Source organism: Mercurialis annua, linkage group LG5, assembly GCF_937616625.2.
Source record: "Mercurialis annua linkage group LG5, ddMerAnnu1.2, whole genome shotgun sequence".
NCBI lineage: Eukaryota > Viridiplantae > Streptophyta > Magnoliopsida > Malpighiales > Euphorbiaceae > Mercurialis > Mercurialis annua.
In genome coordinates, this window is record NC_065574.1 from 34779388 (window position 1) to 34792152 (window position 12765).

Consider the following 12765-nt stretch of genomic DNA (forward strand, 5'->3'; position numbering starts at 1 on the left):
GCCAAAGATATCTCCTGCACTTCTCCTCAACCACTTTAATAACTGCCTTAGGCAGCATAAAAACAGAATACTAATAAACGTGCATACTTAATAGCACAAAATTGATCAACTGCAGTCTACCCGCATATGAAAGACACTTAGAGGTCCAAGAAGAGATTCTATCTGCATTTCTCTCAATCAACTCATTACACATACTTTTAGACAACTTTGTGGACATAAGGGGAAGCCCAATATATTTTACAGGAAGGCTACCTTGTTTAAAACCCATGATCATAAGGATTCTATCTTTAGCTCCACCATTTGGGCCACTAAAAGACACAAAGCTTTTGTTTCGGTTAAGGCACAAACCTGAGACTTGAGAGAAGTCAGATAAGGTATTCTTCAGAATGGAAACTGACTGGGGGTCACCATTACTGAACAGAAATAGGTCATTTGCAAAAGCCAGGTGACACATATTGATCTTCTTGCAGCTTTTGTGATGCTTGAAACCTGATCCTTCCATGGTGTTCAGGTCAAGGCATATGGACAAATAGTCCATACAAAGGACAAAGACAAGGGGAGAGATAGGGTCCCCCTGTCTCAGACCTCTAGCACTCTGAAATTATCCACAACTCTCACCATTGACTTGAACTGAGAACATAGCACTTCTAATGCAGGTCATGACTAGGTTGATAAACTTATTGTCAATGTTCAACCCCATCATAACTTCCTCAATGAAATCCCACTCTACAGTATCATAAGCCTTCTGGAGGTCCACCTTCATAGCACAAGATTCACCTTTTTGCCTGTGATAGTTTCTAACTAGCTCATGTGCCAGTAATATATTATCTGCAATGCTTCTACCAGGGATGAATGCAGATTGGCTTTTAGATATAATTCTGTCCAAGACACAACTCAATCTTCTACCTAGGATCTTAGAAATGACCTTGTACAGCACATTGCATCATGCTATTGGCCTGTAATCACTTATGGAATCAAGGATATCCACTTTAGTAATGAGAGAAATACTGGTAGAATTTGCTTGCTTCAACATTCTTCCAGTATTGAAAAATTCCATAACTGCTTTAGTAATGTCATCACCAACAACATGTTGGTGGAACGGGACGTGAGGGTCCGAATCGTATATTTCAATTCAAAATTGGAATTCCAACAAATCGGATCCAGAAATTGATCATATCAATAACAAATGGATCGTCGTATCATCTAGTAATTAAAGCACGCATCTAGAAACTGTAAGAAGAATACCTATGTCGATTCTCCAACGATTCTTGTAGTCCCGATAGTACGGCGACCTCAAGCTCGTCCACACGAGTATGCGTCCGATTGAATCCTCTCCTTGAAGTAATCTGCAAGAGTTTCCCTTGCCGAGAAACCCTAAGCTCAAACTCTCGCCTCGATTATGTCTTTGCTGGGATGTATGAAAAACTTTCTCCAAGATTGATGACTACTTGAACTCCTTCAAATATGGTCTCTTAAGTGTGGTGTGTGTAGAATGAGAAAAGGCAACCTCTATTTATAGGGTAGAGCTTTGCTTAAGAATGCAACACCTCATATGCTAGGTGTCACACACCAAGCAAAGGTGTTGCCACCATTCGACACCTCACATGCTAGGTGTCACACACCAAGCATAGGTGTTTCCACCATCTGACACATCACATGCTAGGTGTCACACATCAAGCATAGGTGTTTCCACCTTCTGACACGTCGGATGCTAGGTGTCACACACAGAGACATACATGACATCATCACGTGACATCATAATATGACATCATCGTGACATCATCACATGACATCATCGTGACATCATCACATGACATCATCACATTAACTTGGATAAAATACAAATAGGTGCCTACTAATTTATAACTCTTACAAATTAGTCCCTAATTTATACTTGTTTTTCATCTTAGATTAATTTTCGAGATATGCTAGTATCTATATGAAATCGATCTCTCGTAAACTCAATCGGTTGCACACCCTATTGTGTGTGACTAACTAGGTTCACATCTATATGTCAATGAGAGTCATAAGAAACGCCTTTCTTATATTAAATAATTAAATCCCATTACTTATTAATTCTCGTAGATCGTGAGTGACGTCTAGCAACACATCACGACCCCCATATAGATATGAATGTTTCGATGCATTCTTTATGAACCAATGTTCATAATTACCGTACTCTCGAAATTCCCTTCATCTAAGATTCCGATCTCGACTAGTGTCACGGTTAAGTCAAACAATGTTTGTCTTAATCATATGACCTCATCTGAGTTCTTATTCTTGATAAATATGACTTCCACTAGAAACAACTTTCTAAGTAAGTCATATACACCCGCGCAGGTTTTATCATCCATTAAGAACAATTTGAGATAGCATAGAATCTTTTCTCCGTTCATCCGGAGTGATAAATCCTCTCTTGGTTAAACCCCTATCTCCATATACAACTAACTAGAGCCAACCCATCCCGTGACCCTAGCTCATGAAAGATCTAGGGATAAGGAGTATCAAACTCTAATCACCTATATACAAGATAGTGTCACCGCAAGTCAAAGGACATATGTACAATTATGAACTAGATGACATTTAATTGACTTTGATGAAATACCATGTATAAGTCATCTAGCGTCACTTGTTCGACCCACTCAACATCTTGAGTGTCCACATGTTTATCCTGATCCTCATGTATAATAAAATCTGTAACTCATATTCTTAACACCTTAAGAATAGATTCTATCATAATGTGATAAGGACAATACGTAATAAATGAACACTTAGTTGATGAGACACTTAGTTCAATTAGAACATATATATCTTTGCCATTGGGATTAGTTCTACAAATATACATGATCAAATGGCCCTAGGGCACATACTACTAACAATTTCCCACTTGCACTAGTGCCATTGGCAACTATATCTAAGCAATTGACATTGGAACATGAGATAGACACATGTTCTTGATGGAGTTGTTCCTCCAGTCATTTCCCTTTAAGTATTCACAATACTTAATGCAATTTCCATTTCAATGTCTTTCGGTTTGACAAAAGAAACACTTTCTTTTATTGACCGAACCGCCTTTCAAATATTCCAAATATTTCCGGCAATGACTTATATTGTCCTACATCTTAACAAATGAAAACATTTTTCTTTGTTAACCGATGTGCATTTCTTTTTCGCAATAGCCTTGGAGGCATCTAAATATCTTAATCAAACAAAAATGATTTTAAACCACTAATGGATTACTATCGTGAATGTCACTTTAAAGAATTCTATTTAATCTTATTATCCCTTAGATAGCAAAGAACTCTAATTAGTATTCCTGTTATTTTGTATATTTAAACCATAATGATTTGGTCTTTATCAAAATGGCCTCCCACTATCTTTTTTGAATCCTACACTTCCAAAATAGGAAACGTGAATCTTTGTTGGAAAAAGATTCAAGCGGGTGATTGAATTCTTATACTCATTTATCTTTCCCTCAAGTACTTAATGCTATTCTTGGGATCAAAATGATATATAAGTGAACAACTACTTGTTCATCATATCTCATATGAGGTTCAATCATTTCCGGCTCCTAATGCTTTCACCCTCAAGTACTTAATGCTATTCTTGGGTTTCCACATTAGTTAAGCTTAACCCATTGAATCAACTAAGATGTATCGATTTGAATAATATACGACTCAGGTACGCCTAATTGCCTTTCTCGCCGTATATTATATCGAGTACACCCGCAACATCGCATGCTTAACAGTAAACTCGACAACATCTCTTGACGATATCATCTCACCCCTATGTATCCATAGCTGACAAGATGATAACTCAAAGCGTGTTAGTTTATTGCTCCAATGGAGAGCCATTGGTAAATCAATTTAATGATTAATCAATATAAACTTAATCTTTTTACTTTTAGGAAGATTTCTTAGGGTTTTAAGTTATTCCGGTCTCACTAAGCCCATAACACATTTTAGCATGCATCTCATACATATTAAAGCTAAAATGAATCATGCAATCACACATGTATGATTATGGACTTCCTAGGTCTCATTCTTTAGCCAAAAAAGAATGAGCAAACTATTATTTGTTCCGCATGTTTTGTTGACGACAACATAATGCACAAGCGAGTCACGTATTGTGTTAAATAATCACATTAGAAAAATTTCCAGGATAGATTGGAGGGTCACGAGCGGACCACTTAAGTATCAATCTCCTAGACATAATTTAATCAAATGTAATTAATGTCACAATACCGTTTGCTTGTTTTTGCAAACATGACCTAAGCCCTCGGAATTATAAATTACATGCCAATTAATAATTCCTAAGTCCATGATTATTAATATATGCATTCAATCGTAAAGCTTTAATACTTGCTGATACGGTGGCTCTGATACCATTGTTGGTGCAGCGGGACGTGAGGGTCCGAATCGTATATTTCAATTCAAAATTGGAATTCCAACAATTCAGATCCATAAATTGATCATATCAATAACAAATGGATCGTCGTATCATATAGTAATTAAAGCACGCATCTTGAAACCGTAAGAAGAATACCTATGTCGATTCTCCAACGATTATTGTAGTCCCGATAGTACGGCGACCTCAAGCTCATCCACACGAGTATGCGTCCGATTGAATCCTCGCCTTGAAGTAATTTGCAAGAGTTTCTCTTGCCGAGAAACCCTAAACTCAAACTCTCGCCTCGATTACGTCTTTGCTGGGATGTATGAAAAACTTTCTCCAAACTTTTCTGTGATTGATGACTACTTGAACTCCTTCAAATATGGTCTCTTAAGTGTGGTGTGTGTAGAATGAGCAAAGGCAACCACTATTTATAGGGTAGAGCTTTACTTAAGAATGCCACACCTCACAAGCTAGGTGTCACACACCAAGCAAAGGTGTTGCCACCATTCGACATCTCACATGCTAGGTGTCATACACCAAGCATAGGTGTTGCCACCATTTGAAACATCACATGCTAGGTGTCACACATTAAGCATAGGTGTTGCCACCTTCTGACACGTCGGATGCTAGGTGTCACACACAGAGACATACATGACATCATCACGTGACATCCTCATATGACATCATCGTGACATCATCACATGACATCATCGTGACATCATCACATGACATCATCGTGACATCATCACATGACATCATCGTGACATCATCACATGACATCATCACATTAACTTGGATAAAATACAATTAGGTGCCTACTAATTTCTAACTCTTACAAATTAGTCCCTAATTTATACTTGTTTTTCATCTTAGATTAATTTCCGAGATATGCTAGTATCTATATGAAATCGATCTCTCGTAAACTCAATCAGTTGCACATCCTATTGTGTGTGACTAACTAGGTTCACATTATATGGCAACGAGAGTCATAAGAAACGCCTTTCTTATATTAAATAATTAAATCCCATTAATTATTAATTCTCGTAGATCGTGAGTGACGTCTAGCAACATATCACGACCCCCAAATAGATATGAATGTTTCGATGCATTCTTTCTGAACCAATGTTCATAGTTACCGTACACTCAAAATTCCTTTCATCTAAGATTCTGATCTCGACTAGTGTCACGGTTAAGTCAAACACTATTTGTCTTAATCATATGACCTCATCTCAGTTCTTATTCTTGATAAATATGACTTCCACTAGAAACAACTTTCTAAGTAAGTCATATACACCTGCGCAGGTTTTATCATCCATCAAGAACAATTTGAGATAGCATAGAATCTTTTCTCCGTTCATCCGGAGTGATAAATCCTCTCTTTGTTAAACCCCTATCTCCATATACAACTAACTAGAGCCAACACATCCCGGACCCTACCTCATGAAAGATCTAGGGATAAGGAGTATCAAACTCTAATCACCTATATACAAGATAGTGTCACCGCAAGTCAAAGGACATATGTACAATTATGAACTAGATGACATTAAATTGACTTTTATGAAATACCATGTATAAGTCATCTAGCGTCACTTTTTCGACCCACTCAACATCTTGAGTGTCCACATGTTTATCCTGATCCTCATCAACTAGTATGAGACTCACTACTTCCTATAATTAGAAACTCCTTACTAATCAGGAGAATAAACAGAGGTGAAAATCTTTCCAGGATAATACGATGACCTTATTCGTAGGACCCCATCGATCATGAACTGTTATTTAGATCACATGTATAATAAAATCTGTAACTCATATTCTTAACACCTTAAGAATAAATTCTATCACAATGTGATAAGGACAATACGTAATAAATGAACACTTAGTTGATGAGACACTTAGTTCAATTAGAACATATATATCTTTGCCATTGGGATTAGTTCTACAAATATACATGATCAAATGGCCCTAGGGCACATACTACTAACACGACACTCCAACCTTTCTTATAGAAGGCACTTCCAAAGCCATCAGGCCTTGGAGCCTTGTCATCATTAATGCTAAACAAGTCTCTTTTTATCTCCTCAGCGGTGACAATCCCACTTAACATATCATTCTACTCTCTATTTACCACTAAGCCTTTCTCAAAGACCATTGGGTTTACATTCCTTCTGTCCTCTAGCTTATCCCTAAAGAATTTTCTATAATGATGCACAATCCCTTCCTTAAGCTTCTCAGAATCTTCAATATATTCCCCATTGACTTTGAATCTGATTATCCTTTTCCTGGAAGTTCTCTGGTTCATATATATATGGAAGAACTTTGTGTTCCTATCCCCCAGATTAATCAACTTAATTCTGGATTTCTGCCTTAATATACTTTCCTCCCACTTAATCAACTTCAGGAAGTGATTATTCACTGCCCTTTCCTCATCCATAAGAACAGTGTTACTTGGATTATTCTGCAGGTCAGATTGTAACTTGCATAGAGTTTCTCTCATTTTATTTACTCTAATAGAGATACTACTGAACTCCTTCTCACTCAACTTCCTCAATTCCTTCCTAGTCTTTTTAGCTTCTGGTATACTTTATACATGCAACAACCATTGCAATCCTCATCCCAACCATTCCTCACCGTATCCATAAAATCCTGATGCTCACACCAGGCATTGTAAAATTTAAACCCCATTTTCCTTCTCTCCCTCTCTTCCTGCATCTTAATGACAAGAGGACTATGATCAGAGATTCCAGGAGCTTGCACGTCACAATATGAGTCCCTACAATCTCTATTCCACTGGTCATTGACAAATCACCAGTCTATGGTTCTCCAAATTATATCAAGACCATTCTGGTTATTAGTCCAAGTGAACTTGTTTCCCACCTTCTTTAATTCACTAACATTGGCTTCATTTATCCATTTTTTAAACTGGTCTGCTGCATTGTCACGACCCAATTTCATGGATCGTGACCGGCGCTAGGGTATGGGTAAGGTTGTACCAAAACCCGTAGCAAGCCTTGCGGAAAACCACCAATCATATAAACCTGTAGAAAATCCAATGCTCGGGGGCAACCGAGACTCCAACTTAAACTATCAGTTTAAATATAAGTACTTCCATTAAATAAAAATAAGTAGAGTTAAACAATAGTAATGCCAAAGCATAAAATAAAGCCAGTCAGACAAATCCGACAAACAGAATAGAATAATATAGACTTCTAGTTTACTACTGCGGTCTAAGAAAAAGGTAGTTTGACAATTTATTAAAAGAAAATAAACCTCCGAGGAATAAAGATTCGGAGTGGACCAGCTTTCAAATCATAAACCTGGAAAATTTGGGAAAACAACGGGGTCAGATATACTGAGATGAGTTCGCAATACTATTTACATTTATTAAGTTTAAAACCCTTAAATCAAAACAGTTTATACTAATATAGTATGATTATGGAATAACAGTATTGAAATGATCCCAGCGTAAGTATGACATAGCATACTGAAAAATAAACCCAGAGTGGACGGGAACTAATCCTCGTCAAATTACCAGCGTAAGCAAGACCACAGTCTGCCGATCCCAGAGTATATACTGGTGCACACAGTCTCGATACAAGCCTATCGAGTAGCTCGTTTCAATCCAGATCCATAATCGCTTAAAACAGTTCAAAAACATTTATAATACTAAAATAAATTGCGGTACTTAATAAAGCGGTAAATAGCACTACAAACTCACTGCTTGCTTATCCACGTGAATCTTGGCAAACAGCTAACCCTGCGTAGACTCCGAAGCACGAGCAGTCGACGAGTCTAAAACATTATACGAGTTAAAATTCGAACAACCCCTAACTCTAAGAATACTAGACACCACATAGGACTAGCATCTCGAACACAACCAAAGAATCAACCAAGGTGACCAAGTACAACCAATGTATATCCAAAATATTTCATTCAAACCAAATAACAAAGTTAAGCAAATAAAGTTAGGTGAGTTCTTATCTTTGAAACAAAACCAAAGTCCTTTCATAACTTAAATACTTTATTTAAAATCGAAAGATTTCCCAAAGTAGTGTGTTAGCCTTAACTGCAGTATATAGCTCAACATCACATGTCGGGAGACCACGTCTAACCCGACTCATACAAAAACCAAAGTTAAAACCAAAGTCTTAAATCAAACCTTAAATGAAACCAAAGTTATTTTAATAAGAACTCATAACTTAACCTAATAATGCCAGAACATAATTTAGCCAAATAAGCTTGCTAACACTTGACAAGTAACACCCAAGGTACACTTGAATATATCACCTTAAATAGAATCAATAAGATTCAACATATTTCAAGTATCAACTTGAAACTAAAATAACTTAGCTAAACATAATACGACCATCTTACTCCTTACATGCTTTTAATCAATTACTTAACCCATGTTAACCACAATCTAGGATAAGCTAACGTTTGTAACGAGATTGAATCATTATTTTAAAACACTTTCCAGCCCTTAGTAGCTTGGTTACAATCACCCTAAGTGAGCAAAATACAAGCCACAACGTTTGCTAAGCCTTTAATTCAATAACACCCAAGTAACATCTCAAATGCTTTAAACTAACCTTTGCAAATAATTTCTAGCAAGGTTAACAATTCAAAACAGCGAATTAAACCTTTGTAAAACCTTAATTCACCTATGATTAAGCCTTAGTCAAATTATCACAAATCCCCCAATGTATTAGTTGCTAGTTATTAACCTATTTACCCTTCAAAGGAGATTTCCAGCTTTTAGCTTAAAGTTCAAAACAGAATTTAATCCAACAATGTTAATCAATTGATAGTACGATGTCATAAGCACAATTCCTTTAACCCACCCAATGTATTGATTAACATCTACAACCTATGATTTATTTACTCAAAGATTTCCAGATTTTAATAAAAGCTTAAAACAAGAATTTCAATTCAAAACATTACCCAAAGCATTAATCCTCCAATTAACTTAAGCAAATCAATCCACCCAATGTATTAGTGACAAGAACAAGACAATAACCACACCAATTAACATTTACAGATTTTAGAATCAAGGCAAAACAGAAATGTAAGCCAAGCTACCCAAAGTATTGAATTAACACATCATCTAGCAATCTCCACAAACTATAACAAAGATTTAGAGCCACTAACCTTTTGGAATAGATTAAGAACAACCAAGGGAAGAGAGCCCATAATATATTTGATTAGAACAAGCCTACAATTAACCAAACGCCATAACTAATGAATCCAATTCAAAGAGACAAGGAAATCGATGAATTAAATAACAAAGGATAGGTCTAGAACACTTACTGAATGTCTAAATCACCAAGGAAAGGTAGGAAATCAGTTGGGAATGAATTAGAATCGTGTTTAGGGTTTTAGGAAAAAGTGGGGGCTGTTTAGGTTTCAGAAACGGGCTTTTATAAGCCTTCCCGTAGTGAACCGGTTCACTGGCCGGTTCTACTGGGCAAAACCGGTTAATGAACCGGCCAAGCATAAAATGAGTCGGCCCTCTGGCTGGTTCTACTGGGCAGAACCGGTCAGAGAACCGGTTTACCTTCTGCTCAGCAAAATTGAGCAAACCGGACCTCCAAACCGCTTTTACTCAGTAGGTCCGGTCCTAGGTCCAGTCAAAGCCTCAAAACCGACTTAAAATGTGTCTGAACACGTCCCGAAAGCTACGATACGATCCGTCAAACACACACACAAGTGTGAACCAAACCAACACCAAAACACATGCACAAACCGAAGTGAGAACACAATTATTGTTCAACCTAAACCGAACATTAAACGGTCAAACAACCTTCGAATCGAGTCATAAAAACACGGGATATTACATTCTCCCCAACTTAAAAACAAAAATCGTCCTCGATTTTAACACAATGCAAACAAGCACAAAACACGATATACGCGCACAAAGCAACCCAAGTAAAACATATAACACAAATCCAAAGTACTAAAACAACATCGAACATTCGAAGCAATGCTAAACTCAATGTACCTCAAGGAATGAAATATAACAATTACACATAATGGAATCTGTCGCCTAAGTATACTCCCTAACTATAAAACTGTATAAACTGAAACCATATGCATACCTTCACCCATCAACCTACGCACTTGCGTAACCACTAACTTAGTAGGTTGCTCTTGGAATGATAACTCAAAACTACCACTCATATAAATCAACAACTCAAATTGTCACCACACATATAGGAGCAAAATTTTAAATCCAAAAGTTCGTTGATCCAAACGATTAATTGATTAAACAAAATATAAATCCTCAAGATTTTTCAACTATAAACAAAAAATATGTTCACAAGGGAGGTTAACAAGACCCGCTATAGGTCTAACAACTATAATAACAACCTTTATAAGGTGCAAGGAAAATCCGAAACTCAAATCGTAATTCTTACTATACCAAAATCTAACACTTCAAAATGGAAACTTTCAAATCCCCATTAATGACACCATGCAACCCTCGCCACTTACTTAACATATCAACACCTATTATCCCACATCGAAGCATTTAAATGAACTTGTTATATCAAACGAACGATCTAGTCCAAAATTTACTAGATAAGGTTCTCGCCAATATATATCAGCCAACTTTAAAACATCATCAAAATCGAGCTGTACCCACGACAAGGACCAAGCTCGACAAGACCATCAACCTTAACAAATCATTAAACACGTACTCACATACTGACATTCCAAAGAATATACCGTTTTAACTATGATAACGAAATCTCCAAGTTACAAACAAACTGACTCATTCAAATAGATCCTTCCACTCATACAATAAGAAAGCATACAACCCAAAAGTTACCCAAGGTAATTAAACACCAACATACATACAAATTTTTGCACAAACCAAATTTTATGCCGCACACAAAAGGTTCAACAACCAAATAAAACGATATCCAACTTTAAACAACAAAAATCCCCAATCAATAGTATCGACCATCCAACCTTTATTGTTGAAACCTACTGATCACGATTCTCGAATCAGCTAACTCAAACTCTCAAAATCATCTTACCAAATGTAACTGTAATCTTGTAACCATGATATCACCTAGATCAAATTCACTAGCAACTAGATCATTGGTTATGCTCAAGTCAAACTTATTTGAAAACAAAATTTCCAAAATACAAAATATTATATTTATATTTTCCACTTCTGTTTTAAAGACGTTAACATCTTATACCTCTCTTTATATATAAAGACTAAAGTGCTTGTACCGTTCGAAAACCTCAAGTTTTGTAAACACATTAAAAGTTTCAAAATATTCGTATTTTGAATTCCGCAGTTGCACCTTACTCTCAATATAAGTTTGCAAATATATAAAATAGTTCAACTAACAGAATTATTATTCTCTTTAAATCAATGATTGATAGTTTTTTTATACTTTTATCAAAATAGAAAATATTTATAAAGAAAATCTCTTCTTCCACATAATATTTTTATCCGAGTATACCAAAACATTTATACTAAAATGAATATGTAATAACAAATTTTTTTTAAAATCCCGGCGTAAACACATACGACGAGCATAACCAAATCCCTTAATCTAATAACCTCAAATCATAAATTGGAAGCTAACACATAAGCCTTCCAATCCGACCTCAAAATCCTATCACACTTATAGCAACAATAACTCGACTGCAACCTTTATATTCATTCTTACTCCCTATGAAGCACCAAATTTATGATACTACAGATCAATCACTCATAGCGTAATCGTCCTTAATTCACCACCATCATCACAGAGTATTTGCCTAGCTACCTTTCGGTAACAGTTTCAAAATGATTTGAAATCCAACAACTTATTAAATACATTTATCACAATGTGACTCGCGAGTTCGTTTCAAAACGTCTTTCATAAAAACACTTTATCGATAAAATCCCTTTTTACATAATTATGCGCCAGGGTGATGACATCTCTCATCCCCAAAGAGTTGCATCCAACTCTAAACTTTTCTATGCACGTGATGCATGTACTATTATGCATGTATCAATTATTAATTTATTTTTTTTACTTAGTGAACATTCTCAGTGCTCAATGCAATTTCCTATTCGTGACATACAAAAATGCATGTTCATGATATGTATGGACACAATTACGTGATAAAAATATTTCAAATACTTCTACAAATTTTCATTCGAAATCAATTTCTCGATAAAACATTTGCTAGACGTTACACTCTATGAGACGTGCACTCGATAACCTCAAAATATTATTTCAAATTTCATACTCGCAAACTACCAAATCATATGATACTAACATAACAATTCAAACCGATAACTCCTTTAAAATCTCTTATGAATAAAATAATACTCGATAAACTCCAATCAAACTGAAATTTAATTTAAGG

The 12765-nt window shown here is 36.0% G+C and overlaps 2 protein-coding genes and 1 long non-coding RNA gene across 3 annotated transcripts; all 3 read right to left on the bottom strand.

Annotated features, from left to right (window-relative positions):
* Positions 1-601: 601 nt before the first annotated feature.
* On the bottom strand, positions 602-6499 carry LOC126681800 (uncharacterized). Its single transcript, XM_050377354.1, has 3 exons — positions 6391-6499; positions 1009-1059; positions 602-906 (listed from the first exon to the last, which is right to left on the bottom strand). Exons 1-3 carry the CDS (start codon positions 6497-6499, stop codon positions 602-604), a joined length of 465 nt encoding a protein of 154 aa, XP_050233311.1.
* Positions 6500-6505: 6 nt separating this feature from the next.
* LOC126681801 (uncharacterized) lies at positions 6506-7347 on the bottom strand. The gene is made up of 3 exons (XM_050377355.1): positions 7202-7347; positions 7024-7098; positions 6506-6974 (listed from the first exon to the last, which is right to left on the bottom strand). The coding sequence occupies exons 1-3, from the start codon at positions 7345-7347 to the stop codon at positions 6506-6508; spliced, it is 690 nt and encodes a 229-aa protein (XP_050233312.1).
* A 136-nt stretch (positions 7348-7483) lies between these two features.
* LOC130015461 (uncharacterized) lies at positions 7484-8325 on the bottom strand. Its single transcript, XR_008790667.1, has 2 exons — positions 8111-8325; positions 7484-7709 (listed from the first exon to the last, which is right to left on the bottom strand). It is a non-coding gene; the product is annotated as an uncharacterized LOC130015461 (long non-coding RNA).
* Between the last annotated feature and the right edge of the window lie 4440 nt (positions 8326-12765).